This window comes from Homalodisca vitripennis, chromosome 2, assembly GCF_021130785.1.
Source record: "Homalodisca vitripennis isolate AUS2020 chromosome 2, UT_GWSS_2.1, whole genome shotgun sequence".
NCBI classification, from domain to species: Eukaryota; Metazoa; Arthropoda; class Insecta; order Hemiptera; family Cicadellidae; genus Homalodisca; species Homalodisca vitripennis.
This window is the reverse complement of record NC_060208.1, coordinates 199,555,779-199,569,796: the sequence shown is the minus strand read 5'-3', so window position 1 is coordinate 199,569,796 and position 14,018 is coordinate 199,555,779. Positions and strand designations below refer to the sequence as shown.

At 41.7% G+C, this 14,018-nt stretch overlaps 2 protein-coding genes across 2 annotated transcripts; one reads left to right on the top strand and one right to left on the bottom strand.

The window, feature by feature from the left end:
• The first annotated feature begins 1,804 nt into the window (after positions 1–1,804).
• Positions 1,805–8,712, top strand: LOC124355962. The gene is made up of 11 exons (XM_046807111.1): positions 1,805–1,862; positions 4,272–4,351; positions 4,478–4,660; positions 4,993–5,175; positions 5,405–5,485; positions 5,612–5,692; positions 5,922–6,104; positions 6,334–6,580; positions 6,644–7,065; positions 7,192–7,374; positions 8,626–8,712. Exons 1-11 carry the CDS (start codon positions 1,805–1,807, stop codon positions 8,710–8,712), a joined length of 1,788 nt encoding a protein of 595 aa, XP_046663067.1.
• Positions 8,713–9,245: 533 nt separating this feature from the next.
• Positions 9,246–10,775, bottom strand: LOC124355961. The gene is made up of 2 exons (XM_046807110.1): positions 10,631–10,775; positions 9,246–9,439 (listed from the first exon to the last, which is right to left on the bottom strand). Exons 1-2 carry the CDS (start codon positions 10,758–10,760, stop codon positions 9,246–9,248), a joined length of 324 nt encoding a protein of 107 aa, XP_046663066.1. The 5' UTR covers positions 10,761–10,775.
• Positions 10,776–14,018: the final 3,243 nt, after the last annotated feature.

Genomic DNA, 14,018 nt, shown 5'->3' with positions numbered 1-14,018 from the left:
TTATTTTTGTTTTTTATTTAGTTATTTATTAATTTATTTTTAATTTAAATTTCATTTATAGCAGGCTAAAAATGTCAATTAAAAATATAGTAAATTTCGTTATAATTTATGTAGAGACAAATTGACGATGAGTTAATACTCATAGTAGTATAGACGACGGAAGACCAACTGCAGAGGATCCTGCGCTACTATCAACACACCGCTTACATACATGTCACAACCTGATAGAGCCACACACAAGTGTCTCTTGCAGAAGATTTGTGTATGTTACATCTACATGATGAGTGCAGTCTGCTCTGTACCACCTCACTTAGTGAGATTCATTACGGTACTTGAAGTTTCAATGTTGTCACGAACGTTTTTCATCTCCAAAATAGCCGATTTGGTATTTCGCAGTTGACGGAATTAACCAAGACACGAATAGGACACATAAATATATTTGAGGAATTCTAAGTATAAAAACACAAACTATATAGTTAAGGAGCCAAATAATAAGCACTGTATAGACAAACAAACGAGTTTTCTACGAAATCGGTACGTGGATTTTTCCTAAGAAATAACTAATGTACGTGGTGGTCGAAATGGGAGGGTATTGTAAGGGTTGAAGACATCGAAAAAAATGTTTCTGAAATTATATGTTTCCTTCCTAGATACGCTTAAAAACGACACAAATATACAATCATCAGACAACTTGATAAAAAGTCTGAATATCCACTTTAAAGATCTGTATATTGTTACCTCATGATGATTTAACATAGTACATTTAAGAGTCTAAAGATTGGTTTTAAGTTTGTCAAGCTAAGAAATACACGTTCTGAGAAAAAAAAGTACTATTTTCATACTAATAACTATTTCGATACCGTGTTAAATTGGCCTTGAGTCTACACAGTTCTAATTTGTTGGATTTTAAAATTCCACACCCATATAAATTCCTTCATTTATTTGTTTTTTAATTTGTTGGCGTGGTGCATGAAGGCGACGTGCATGTAGTTAACGAGTACGAGTAGTCCATGTATGCACTAGGCTTTATACCGGGATAATAGGTTACAACACTAACGAGAGCGGACTGTGGAGGGAGTGTCGATGGCCGAACAGAACTGAATGTCGTTTAATTCTGGACAGGATACGTCAGGGCCGCTACATTTCATCGCTGTAATTGTACATCCTGTCGGCAGAGTTCTCTGCTCTGGCTCAACCCATGGCCGCGGCCGCCTCCACAACACAACACAACAGTGACTGGTGAGTCGACAAACACTGAGACCAGCGTTATCTCAGTGCCTCCTCATGCTCTGGATTAGCCATGGCCGCGGCCGCCTCCACAACACACAACACAACAGTGACTGGTGAGTCGACAAACACTGAGACCGGCGTTATCTCAGTGCCTCCTCATGCTCTGGATTGGCCTATGGCCGCGGCCACCTCCACAACACAACACAACAGTGACTGGTGAGTCGACAAACACTGAGACCGGCGTTATCTCAGTGCCTCCCCATGCTCTGACTCAACCCATATGGCCGCGGCCACCTCCACAACACAACACAACAGTGACTGGTGAGTCGACAAACACTGAGACCGGCGTTATCTCAGTGCCTCCCCATGCTCTGGATTAGCCCATGGCCGCGGCCACCTCCACAACACAACACAACAGTGACTGGTGAGTCGACAAACACTGAGACCGGCGTTATCTCAGTGCCTCCCTATGCTCTGGCTCAGCCCATGGCCGCGGCCACCTCCACACAACACAACACAACACAACAGTGACTGGTGAGTTGCCAATTACTGAGACTTATCTCAGTGCATCCCCATGCTCTGGATTGGCCTATGGCCGCGGCCACCTCCACAACACAACACAACAGTGACAGGTGAGTTGCCAATCACTGAGACCGGCGTTATCTCAGTGCATCCCCCATGCTCTGGATTGGCCTATGGCCGCTCCACAACAACACAACACAACAGTGACTGGTGAGTTGACAAACACTGAGACGGCGTTATCTTAGTGCCTCCCTTTACTCTGACTCAACCCATGGCCGCGGCCACCTCCACAACACAACACAACAGTGACTGGTGAGTCGCCAATCACTGAGACCGGCGTTATCTCAGTGCATCCCCATGCTCTGGATTTGCCTATGGCCGCGGCCACCCCTCCACAACACAACACAACAGTGACTGGTGAGTTGAAAAACACTGAGACCAGGCGTTATCTTAGTGCCTCCCTTTACTCTGACTCAACCCGTGGCCGCGGCCGCCTCCATAACACAACACAACCGTGATTTATAAGTCGACAAACACTGAGACCGGCGTTATCTCAGTGCCTCCCTTTACTCTGACTCAACCCATAGCCGCGGCCACCTCCACAACACAACACAACAGTGACTGGTAAGTCAATAAACACTGAGACCAGCGTTATCTCAGTGGCTCCCCTTGCTTACACCACCTCCGAAGCTCTGGTCCGAATACACCGAATAAAAGTTGTTGAGTATTAAATACGATATAGGCAATGGTTTACATGAGGTAAAGCAAAAGCTTAAGTAAGCAAAATACCAATATTTCCCTCATAAAAACTTACTCATCCACGCCTTCTATGTAAAAACACGGATCAATACTTTTCAGACTTCTGAGTTTTGTTTTTCAAATGAAAGGCCAATTCCTTTTTAAGCCTTATTTTGCCCCTCCTCAAGGGCTATCGGCATACGCGAGGAATTAATCAAACAGAATTAGGGGGGAGGGTCGATACAGTCCAAATTAATGGTACTAATAACAAGTTCTACAGTCACAGACAAGATTTGACCTGCGCTATCACTGAGATCCCAACACCAACATCCTACACCACTCGCTATCGGCTCTCCCCGAGTAGCTATTTAACTGTTAAAGTAACCCTAAGGTTAAGGTAAGGTAAAATTGTTTTTACACTTGCTTTGCTATTTTTACCACTTTTTACATTAACAAGTCATTAACAAAGTGTTACAACCTATTGTTCAATACTTCAACTGTGTTACTACCATTTTTACAAAACACATTTGGCCCGTTTGCCTTGAATCCATACATACTAACAATGAAAAACCCCAGCTAACGCCACGATTGTGAGTTGCGTTCAGTATAAATTAGGTCAGCGCGAATAATGTCCAAAACTTTGTTCTCATTGATTATATTTAGCAGCCTCCTTGTAAGACCTGATGTCTTGATCATGGTTGAAACGTCCATAACGTCATCACCGCATCAGACCAAAACTGATTTGTTCAAGGACAATAGTTCTTGAACAATTTCTAACAATGGAGAACATAGACTAACCGTGTAAGGAATGAGAGAACCAAGTAAACGGTGTCGAGAAGAATGAAATAACCATCCATGCAGAATACATCGTGATGTTAACTGCACTATAAGTGCCCGGCACTATGTGGAACAAGCCGTTGCTAATTGATAAATGATGCAATTTCCTCATTCCCCACTGTGCCACATACATGACATATGCTTTGCGAGAGTAACGAACCAGTAGTAGAATTGAACGCAACATGTGATATTCTTAACGCTTTTAATTTAATTTCCTGCCAATTATTAAAGATTTCACACGATTTGCAATTAGTCTTAACGACTTTGAATTAATCCCAGGTTTTTACGTTAGGTGACCGACGGGGTTGTCCCCTCTTCTCTCCACTCCAAACTAAAGATAGAAAATCCGTGTTCACTAATTAATTATCTTATTTTTATTCATGTTTGTTTAGTCAATATTTTTATTTGTTTTGTTTACTTTCCCTACAATATTGCTAATTATCAGAATACTTAAGTCATATCCACAAGTTATTCTACTTCAGATAACTTCATTCAATTAAAATTTTATAAAATTAATCTACACACTGCTCAAGATAAAATTCTAATAAAAAAAATTCAACTAGAGTCAATAATTAAATGTTACCTGTTTTTAATTGAATTACTTAAATATTTTTCCATTAGATATTCAAATTATACATTTGATATCTTTTTCAGTATAAAATGTTTACTTCTGTTTTTAGTAAACTGTAAAAATAAATGTTATTTGATTTCAATTGAAATCGTCTCAAGTAGTGGAATATTCACTGGTTTCTAAACTTCTGTGCACATTGTGTATTTCAAGGTTAAATCTTTAACCATGTTTTGGTAACCCCGATGGGTGAATGAGTGACGTGTTTGGCTGCAATACACAGCCAGACAGAACGTCGCAGTCGCAGTACGGTGGTGCACAGTAAGGACAGGACAGAAAAGAAGAGGAAGACGGTATGTTTTGTTATGTTTGGCAGCAATACACAGCCAGACAGAACGTCGCAGTCGCAGTACGGTCCTGCGTAGTAAGGACAGGACAGAAAAGAAGAGGAAGACGGTATGTTTTGTTATGTTTGGCAGCAATACACAGCCAGACAGAACGTCGCAGTGACAGTACGGTCCTGCGTAGTAAGGACAGGACAGAAAAGAAGAGGAAGACGGTATGTTTTGTTATGTTTGGCAGCAATACACAGCCAGACAGAACGTCGCAGTCGCAGTACGGTCCTGCGTAGTAAGGACAGGACAGAAGAGAAGAGGAAGGCGGTATGTTTTGTTATGTTTGGCAGCAATACACAGCCAGACAGAACGTCGCAGTCGCAGTACGGTGCTGCGCAGTAAGGACAGGACAGAAGAGAAGAGGAAGACGGTATGTTTTGTTATGTTTGGCAGCAATACACAGCCAGACAGAACGTCGCAGTCGCAGTACGGTCCTGCGTAGTAAGGACAGGACAGAAAAGAAGAGGAAGACGGTATGTTTTGTTATGTTTGGCAGCAATACACAGCCAGACAGAACGTCGCAGTCACAGTACGGTCCTGCGTAGTAAGGACAGGACAGAAAAGAAGAGGAAGACGGTATGTTTTGTTATGTTTGGCAGCAATACACAGCCAGACAGAACGTCGCAGTCACAGTACGGTCCTGCGTAGTAAGGACAGGACAGAAAAGAAGAGGAAGACGGTATGTTTTGTTATGTTTGGCAGCAATACACAGCCAGACAGAACGTCGCAGTCGCAGTACGGTGGTGCGTAGTAAGGACAGGACAGAAAAGAAGAGGAAGACGGTATGTTTTGTTATGTTTGGCAGCAATACACAGCCAGACAGAACGTCGCAGTCGCAGTACGGTGGTGCGCAGTAAGGACAGGACAGAAGAGAAGAGGAAGGCGGTATGTTTTGTTATGTTTGGCAGCAATACACAGCCAGACAGAACGTCGCAGTCGCAGTACGGTGCTGTGTAGTAAGGACAGGACAGAAGAGAAGAGGAAGGCGGTATGTTTTGTTATGTTTGGCAGCAATACACAGCCAGACAGAACGTCGCAGTCGCAGTACGGTGCTGCGTAGTAAGGACAGGACAGAAGAGAAGAGGAAGGCGGTATGTTTTGTTATGTTTGGCAGCAATACACAGCCAGACAGAAACGTCGCAGTCGCAGTACGGTCCTGCGTAGTAAGGACAGGACAGAAAAGAAGAGGAAGACGGTATGTTTTGTTATGTTTGGCAGCAATACACAGCCAGACAGAACGTCGCAGTCACAGTACGGTCCTGCGTAGTAAGGACAGGACAGAAAAGAAGAGGAAGACGGTATGTTTTGTTATGTTTGGCAGCAATACACAGCCAGACAGAACGTCGCAGTCACAGTACGGTTCCTGCGTAGTAAGGACAGGACAGAAAAGAAGAGGAAGACGGTATGTTTTGTTATGTTTGGCAGCAATACACAGCCAGACAGAACGTCGCAGTCACAGTACGGTCCTGCGTAGTAAGGACAGGACAGAAAAGAAGAGGAAGGCGGTATGTTTTGTTATGTTTGGCAGCAATACACAGCCAGACAGAACGTCGCAGTCGCAGTACGGTCCTGCGTAGTAAGGACAGGACAGAAAAGAAGAGGAAGGCGGTATGTTTTGTTATGTTTGGCAGCAATACACAGCCAGACAGAACGTCGCAGTGACAGTACGGTCCTGCGTAGTAAGGACAGGACAGAAAAGAAGAGGAAGGCGGTATGTTTTGTTATGTTTGGCAGCAATACACAGCCAGACAGAACGTCGCAGTCGCAGTACGTTCCTGCGTAGTAAGGACAGGACAGAAAAGAAGAGGAAGACGGTATGTTTTGTTATGTTTGGCAGCAATACACAGCCAGACAGAACGTCGCAGTCGCAGTACGGTCCTGCGTAGTAAGGACAGGACAGAAGAGAAGAGGAAGGCGGTATGTTTTGTTATGTTTGGCAGCAATACACAGCCAGACAGAACGTCGCAGTCACAGTACGGTCCTGCGTAGTAAGGACAGGACAGAAAAGAAGAGGAAGACGGTATGTTTTGTTATGTTTGGCAGCAATACACAGCCAGACAGAACGTCGCAGTCGCAGTACGGTGGTGCGTAGTAAGGACAGAACAGAAGAGAAGAGGAAGGCGGTATGTTTTGTTATGTTTGGCAGCAATACACAGCCAGACAGAACGTCGCAGTCGCAGTACGGTCCTGCGTAGTAAGGACAGGACAGAAAAGAAGAGGAAGACGGTATGTTTTGTTATGTTTGGCAGCAATACACAGCCAGACAGAACGTCGCAGTCGCAGTACGGTGGTGCGTAGTAAGGACAGGAACAGAAGAGAAGAGGAAGGCGGTATGTTTTGTTATGTTTGGCAGCAATACACAGCCAGACAGAACGTCGCAGTCGCAGTACGGTCCTGCGTAGTAAGGACAGAACAGAAGAGAAGAGGAAGGCGGTATGTTTTGTTACGTTACTGCCGTCTCAGGTGTGTTGGCTTGGAGGCCACACAGCTGTGAGCCCCCGGGCAGAACGTCGCAGTGACAGTACGTTCCTGCGTAGTAAGGACAGGACAGAAAAGAAGAGGAAGACGGTATGTTTTGTTATGTTTGGCAGCAATACACAGCCAGACAGAACGTCGCAGTCGCAGTACGGTTCCTGCGTAGTAAGGACAGGACAGAAGAGAAGAGGAAGGCGGTATGTTTTGTTATGTTTGGCAGCAATACACAGCCAGACAGAACGTCGCAGTGACAGTACGGTCCTGCGTAGTAAGGACAGGACAGAAAAGAAGAGGAAGACGGTATGTTTTGTTATGTTTGGCAGCAATACACAGCCAGACAGAACGTCGCAGTCACAGTACGGTCCTGCGTAGTAAGGACAGGACAGAAAAGAAGAGGAAGACGGTATGTTTTGTTATGTTTGGCAGCAATACACAGCCAGACAGAACGTCGCAGTCGCAGTACGGTGGTGCGTAGTAAGGACAGAACAGAAGAGAAGAGGAAGGCGGTATGTTTTGTTATGTTTGGCAGCAATACACAGCCAGACAGAACGTCGCAGTCGCAGTACGGTGGTGCGTAGTAAGGACAGGACAGAAGAGAAGAGGAAGGCGGTATGTTTTGTTATGTTTGGCAGCAATACACAGCCAGACAGAACGTCGCAGTCGCAGTACGGTGGTGCGTAGTAAGGACAGAACAGAAGAGACGAGGAAGGCGGTATGTTTTGTTATGTTTGGCAGCAATACACAGCCAGACAGAACGTCGCAGTCGCAGTACGGTGGTGCGTAGTAAGGACAGAACAGAAGAGAAGAGGAAGGCGGTATGTTTTGTTACGTTACTGCCGTCTCAGGTGTGTTGGCTTGGAGGCCACACAGCTGTGAGCCCCCGGGCCAGTGTTCGCGCTCAAGGTCCACAGCCTACTCGGCGAGTGTGTGTGTGTGTGTGTGTGTGTGTGTGTGTGTGTGTGTGCGTGCGTGCGAGTGTGAGGTGTGCTTGCATTACGGCTATTGTGAGGAGGCGCGCTGGAAAATATAACCCCAGTGAGGACTGTTTGTTGTTGACACAACCGTGTTTTCAATCATAACGATTCTTGGATTGGATGGTAAGCGTTGAATGTAGCAGGTTCTGCAGTATCACGATAACGTTTCAATTCTCAATCATCTTTTCTTCGATTGGATATCAGGCGCAGAGTATTGCAGAGGTCTGTAGCAGTATAAGGGTACGCGCATAGTGAGGAGGTGAAGGTGGTGGTGTGTAGCTGGATGTGTAGGTGCAGGTGGAGGTACAGATGGAGGTAGCATCGTATAGTGCAGGAGGTTTTACCTCGCCGTCTAGCTCGCCGCCTCGCAGCTCTTTCCCCTCCCCAAACACGCGTCAACACAAGCAGTCGAGTGTTGTTTCTATCCATTAATCACAGTGGTAGCTTTTTTGCCTATTGCAACAATTTTCTCTGTCAGTGATGATAAGTGAAGATAGTGATGATAGCGATGATATGTCTTCAGCATGTAAGTGGTGGCTTACGGGAACGTTAAAGTAATCGAACATTTAGTGATAGTAAAAAAAAAAATGATAGTAACTAACAGGGATCTTTTCAAAGTAAAATACAAACGAAAGATATTAATGTACGCTACATAAAAATGCTGCAAATGTTTGAAAATGTTATAATAGTAGGCCTATAACATAATCTTAAAAAATGGTATTATTAAGTAAAAATTGCGCAAAGGAAAAAATTAGTTAGTACTTATAAAAAACGTAAAGAACTATTAAACTGTCATTAATTTATCGCCAGCTGAACGGCATTACAAAGACATTTTTAAAAGTGAGTGTACTCGGGAACATATGTTTCGCCGCCATCCTGGTTGTAGTTCAATGGTGAAGTCACGTCGCGGACCAGCTGTGCGAAGGTGACTGGTGATGGTGATGCCATGGTACTAGGAGAGGAACTGTCGTAGGGACTGTAGCGATGAGAGCTTGTACTGTGGTCTACTGACGTAGGTCTAGTGACAGTTGATGTTGTTGTGAGAATGATGATGGTGGTTCGGGTGAGTATGCCATGTCAAAAAGAATTTCTTGAACTTTCATCCTGAACAACATTTTCTTTCTAGGATTCAGGTTTTTTAACATGGGGGTAGCAGTGAGTTGAAGAACCCAACATCCTCGTCATTTGCCCTGTCCTCACTTTTCTGTTGCTTTAACTTCAACTTTTCTTTCTCCAACTGCACTAATTCCCGTCCAATAGGCTGCTTGTGTCGTGATTCTTTTTTTAAATCCTGTTCTTGTGATCAGGTCATTCGTATTAAATCTTGGTGGCATTGCAGGGCGTGATGCATGAGATTTCTGCTGCTGGCGTGATTCACTCTCCGGCGCCGGTACTATTGTCAGATTCTCTGTGTGTCCAAACTGTGGATTGTCAGGTTCATCACATTTCTTGGCCTATCTCGGTCAACTTCTTCCGACTCCTCTTCGTTTAGGTCGTGGTCTGAGGTCATCTGCTATTACATCTGCAAGGTTTCCTGTTGATTTGCGGGGCAAAAAAACTGGTCTTTTGAGAGAAACGCCATGCGGTCGTATATTTCCATGTGGGTGTTTCTGGTGCTGCAGCTCCAGACTTAATTGTTTTGGAAAATTGTTTTCTGAATTCTTGCCTCAAGTTCTTCCAAATTTGCTTCACAACTTTATCTGGAACAAAAACACGAAAACGTAAAACGACTAATATTTTTAATATTATGTTTTTGGTTATATTGTGTTCTTTGGTTGCAGGTACTTGGCAACTGGAAGCAGTTTTAAAACTCTTGGATTTTCATTTCGAATGGGAGACAATACAGTGGGCAAAATCGTTAAGAATGTGTGCAAAACTGTTATGGGAGACGTTCCAACCAGAGCATATGCCAGTTCCAACTATTGAAGATTATGAGGCAAGTTGCAAAAAGATTCTATGAGATTTGGAAATTCCCACACTGTATCGGAGCGTTGGACGGTAAAACACTGTCGAATAAAATGCCAGCGCATTCAGGGTCTATGTACTTCAATTATAAGAAGACTTTTTCAATTGTTCTACAGGGTGTTGCGGATGACCATTACAAGTTTATATTTATTGATGTTGGCGGTTTCGGCAAACAAAGCGATGGGGGAACCTTGAGGGCGTCAGATTTTGGAAGGTTGTTGGAACAAAACAAATTGTGTATTCCCGAAGAAAAGTGTTTGCCTGACAGCAATATAAAAGTTCCACACGTTTTTATTGCAGATGAAGCGTATCCCTTGCGCGAGAATCTCATGAAACCTTATTCGAAAAAGCTCTTGGGGATGCAGAAGAAGTGTATAATAAACGGCTATCAAGTGCTAGAAAAAAAACCATTGAGTGTGCCTTTGGCATTCTGTTTGCTAAGTGGCGGATATTAAGTGGTTACATTGAAACCTTGCCTGAGACTGCAGACGATATAATAAAGGCTGCATTGCGTTTTACACAATTTAAATCATAAACAAAGACGGATACTGCGGTGTACATGAGTCAGAAACTCCTGCCTTTCCCTACTGAACTGAACTTACAACCATTGGGTAGATCTGGAAATGCTACATCTAATCGAGCCAAAGAAGTTAGAAATAGTTTCAAGGAATATTTTGTAAACAATCCGTAATCAAGATAATACTTAGTTGCAAATGTGTGTCCTTGTTTATAGTTCATTAAAGATTTCATTCGCAAGTTTCTAATTTTTACCTTATTTCAAACCTTTTACTTACTAATGTTAGATAAAAAATATATTTAATTAATTAGAAAGTCTCCTATGGATACTTTTACATTACACTTTAAACTGAATATCCCACATAAAACAGCAAAGCTGGTTTAAGTTTAAATTTAAAGTTTTTAGTTACCTGTAACTTTTAGTTCTTTCGCAATTTCCTTCCATTCCTTGTCCAGAACGTGACGATTGTGATGTTGCTTGTGTCTCTTGTCCCACAAGGCTGGACGATTTTGGACAGCAATAATAATATCTTCCTTCATTTCGGATAACAGGTTATCAAAAAACTAACAGAAACCAACAAGCGGAACTAAACGTTGACTTGGGGTGAAAGCAGACTGAAGGGAGTGGCGGGGTGTTACCGGGAGAGGGGGTGTTGGGGGGTGCGTGGCCTTGAGTGGGACCAATCACGTTAAAGCAGCGAGCAAAGCCGCGAGCTAGGCAGCGAGGGTAAATCAAACTAGTTTGTTTTCGAAAAAACATCCTGCTAGGCCTCCTTGTAAGTGGCGAGCTACACCTCTACCGCGACCTGCTCACCATGCGCGCACGCATTTAACCTAATGAAATTGTTTTACCTCGCCGTTAACGGCGACCTGCACCTACACCTACACCTCCACCTTCACCTCCTCACTATGCGCGTACCCTAACAATAACGTTTCAATTCTCCGAAGACAGGGATCTGCATCTTCTGACTAGTGCGATAAGGTTGGGACAATCGCTCCTCTATTCGCGAACTCTGATAGATCTCTCCACAATTAAAACATAAATAAAAAATAATCTAGAAAAAATAATATTACACCTCATGAATTTGATAAATTGCACTAATATTCTTACACTCTTATAGTAATTAATTGTTTTTACATACTGAGTGTCCAAACTGATAATACGATTATTAAATGACAAACGGATATATTAGTAAACTGAAGTAAACATTTTAAACGTATATGACTAAATTGTGGCATAAAACATAATATAAAATAACTCTAAGTTGAAAATACAGACAAAATACATAAATATTTAGCAAGAACATAAACTTTCGCATCCTTATGCCGCTTATCTTACATATCTTAAACTAAAAACAAAATTGCTTTTAGAACAATTTGTTCATTTTTACAGTAGAAATAAATTTGTACCCTCCAAAATAACACGTATAAAATTCAACAAAAATAGTTTTAACTGACTTAAAACGCAGGATGCTATGAGACATACACTATGATTACAAATTCAAGGTTCAATGTTTGTGAAGCGTACACAGTCTAGGGTGTAAAAAATCTACGGACAAATGGTTTTGTAACATATTGATGGAATTGCTGTTTACCCATTATTTAACTGTTCATAAGTTTTAAGGAACACACAGAGTGTCTCGTAAGCTTAGTATTTGTTTTTACATTAATAGATGCCATTTAGAAGCAAACTCTAACGCATGCAAACGTTATTCTTCGACAAAACGATAATAATCTTTACGGTTTTGATAAGTTTAAATCGTTGTAGAACACGATCCAGCTTTTAATATGAATATTTTTGACTAACAAATCAGTGACCTTCGATCTGCAGGCCACACCCAATATATTTAAATTATTATTACCTCATTTCTCTTCATTTTTTATTATTGCGATTCTGCATTTTCTCTCACCGATTACGATACTGGCACCCTACATGAAAACGATCTAGTACACCATTAGAGTGTTTGTTCAAAATCGTCTTAAACCTTACACATTACATAATAACAAATATTGAAACATTCAGAGTGAGATTTCCTACATTTCTCATTCATTATCGGTCATTTATCGGTAAAATTATAAAAATAACTCATACTCAAGATATAATGCGTTTGTGTATTGATAATAACCACATAAAAGATAAAGAATCTTGTGGTATATTTTTAACATGAATTAAGATGTTTTTGATACGAAGCCGCAATCGCTTAAAACCATTAATCACAAAACGATTTAGAGGTCAAGATTTAATTTGGGTCATTATAGCTCCACAGTATCATCTTCATGCTGACTGATTGGGAAATAAGTGATGCCACGTGCGCTATGTAGCAGATAAGCATTACTGGTCTCTCAGAAATATACCGAGTGAAGCCTACGCACGAGAATTTTTATTATACACATTTAATACTATCAACACAGAGTAGTTGCCACTACGTTTTAATCTTGAGAAAAATTTCAAAACATTGGAATAACATTTAATAAATGGTTACTTAAGTGCGTGAAGTTATTGCTGGCAGTTTTCAAATTTATACACAATATCTCAAATTCAAAAGAAGTCCAATCATATGATATAGAGGGTAACTTAAAAATATCAAACAAGAATTCTTCTAAAAATGTGTTACAAGCAAACAAATTAAAACTTAAAAATGTATTTCTGTACTTTTTTGTCGAATAGTTTTACAAATGCTAATTCCGCTCTTGATTTTTTCTATGCCTTTTTAGCTTTCTTTTGCCACAACATGAATTCTTATAGAGTTATTCAGAACCAATGGGAGAGCATAAATGTCGGGTACGCCAAGCCTTCCCCTTCCCTTCACTCCATAACCAATGGGAGAGTGGATCCACCATCCCCTAGACAAAGAAAATAATAGTTTTGGTGGAAAGAAGGGTGTTACAGCCGATCGCCAGCACCCATTGGTTCATACATTTTACGGCGAAAAAACCAGCAAGACCATATCTACCAATTCACCTCTATTCTCCAAACATGTGGAATCGTTCGTTTGGAATTCATGTGCACAGTAAAAAAATAACCAAGTGAGGGACGCCACGAGATCGCTACACATAGATCGTCACTCATCTTGCAAATTCCTGCCAATATCGGGTAAAACAGTCACTGTGTTACAGCAACATGAAGCTCAATGCGACTACTATGTCGTGATCTTTGAAACAGCATTCTATGTGCAGCAGTCTCGAATATATATAGCAAACAGCTCAGCACTTGCCGCTAAATGCCATCTTCTCTTCGTAGTCCAAGTTTTGGAGAGATGCAGTGGATCCGAACTTGGACGAAAGGAACATGTTCCAACTCGGAATACCGAGAAGCAGAATCCACGCAGGCTGCCGAGGTGTATCAGTTGATCTTCGGGTGATCTGGTTTCCACTATTAATAAGATTTTTAAGTTACCTCCCATATTGAAAGAAGAACTTTTGAGAGACTGAAATCTATATACGTCAACCATACCTTCAGTACAAGTTCTCCACATACAATTATTTCTATTTTTGTGAAGTTTAACAAGATCCAATTGTGGTAGACCTAAACAAAATCTGGTATAAAGAGATTGTGATTGAAAAATAATTTGAAGGATTTCAAAACTTTATAATACTCGTAGTGAAATCCAGATAAAAAAATGTATATATTCCAGGATATATGTGACAGGTGCAAGAGGATTTAGAATAGTGGTGAGAAATTGAATATCAACTTTATGTCGTTAAGGAGTTATGGGTCATCGGGGTTTTGTGTATGATTGTAAATTAACCTATAAAAGTTATCCTAAGTCACTGACGTTAAAATTTATTCTGCTTCCC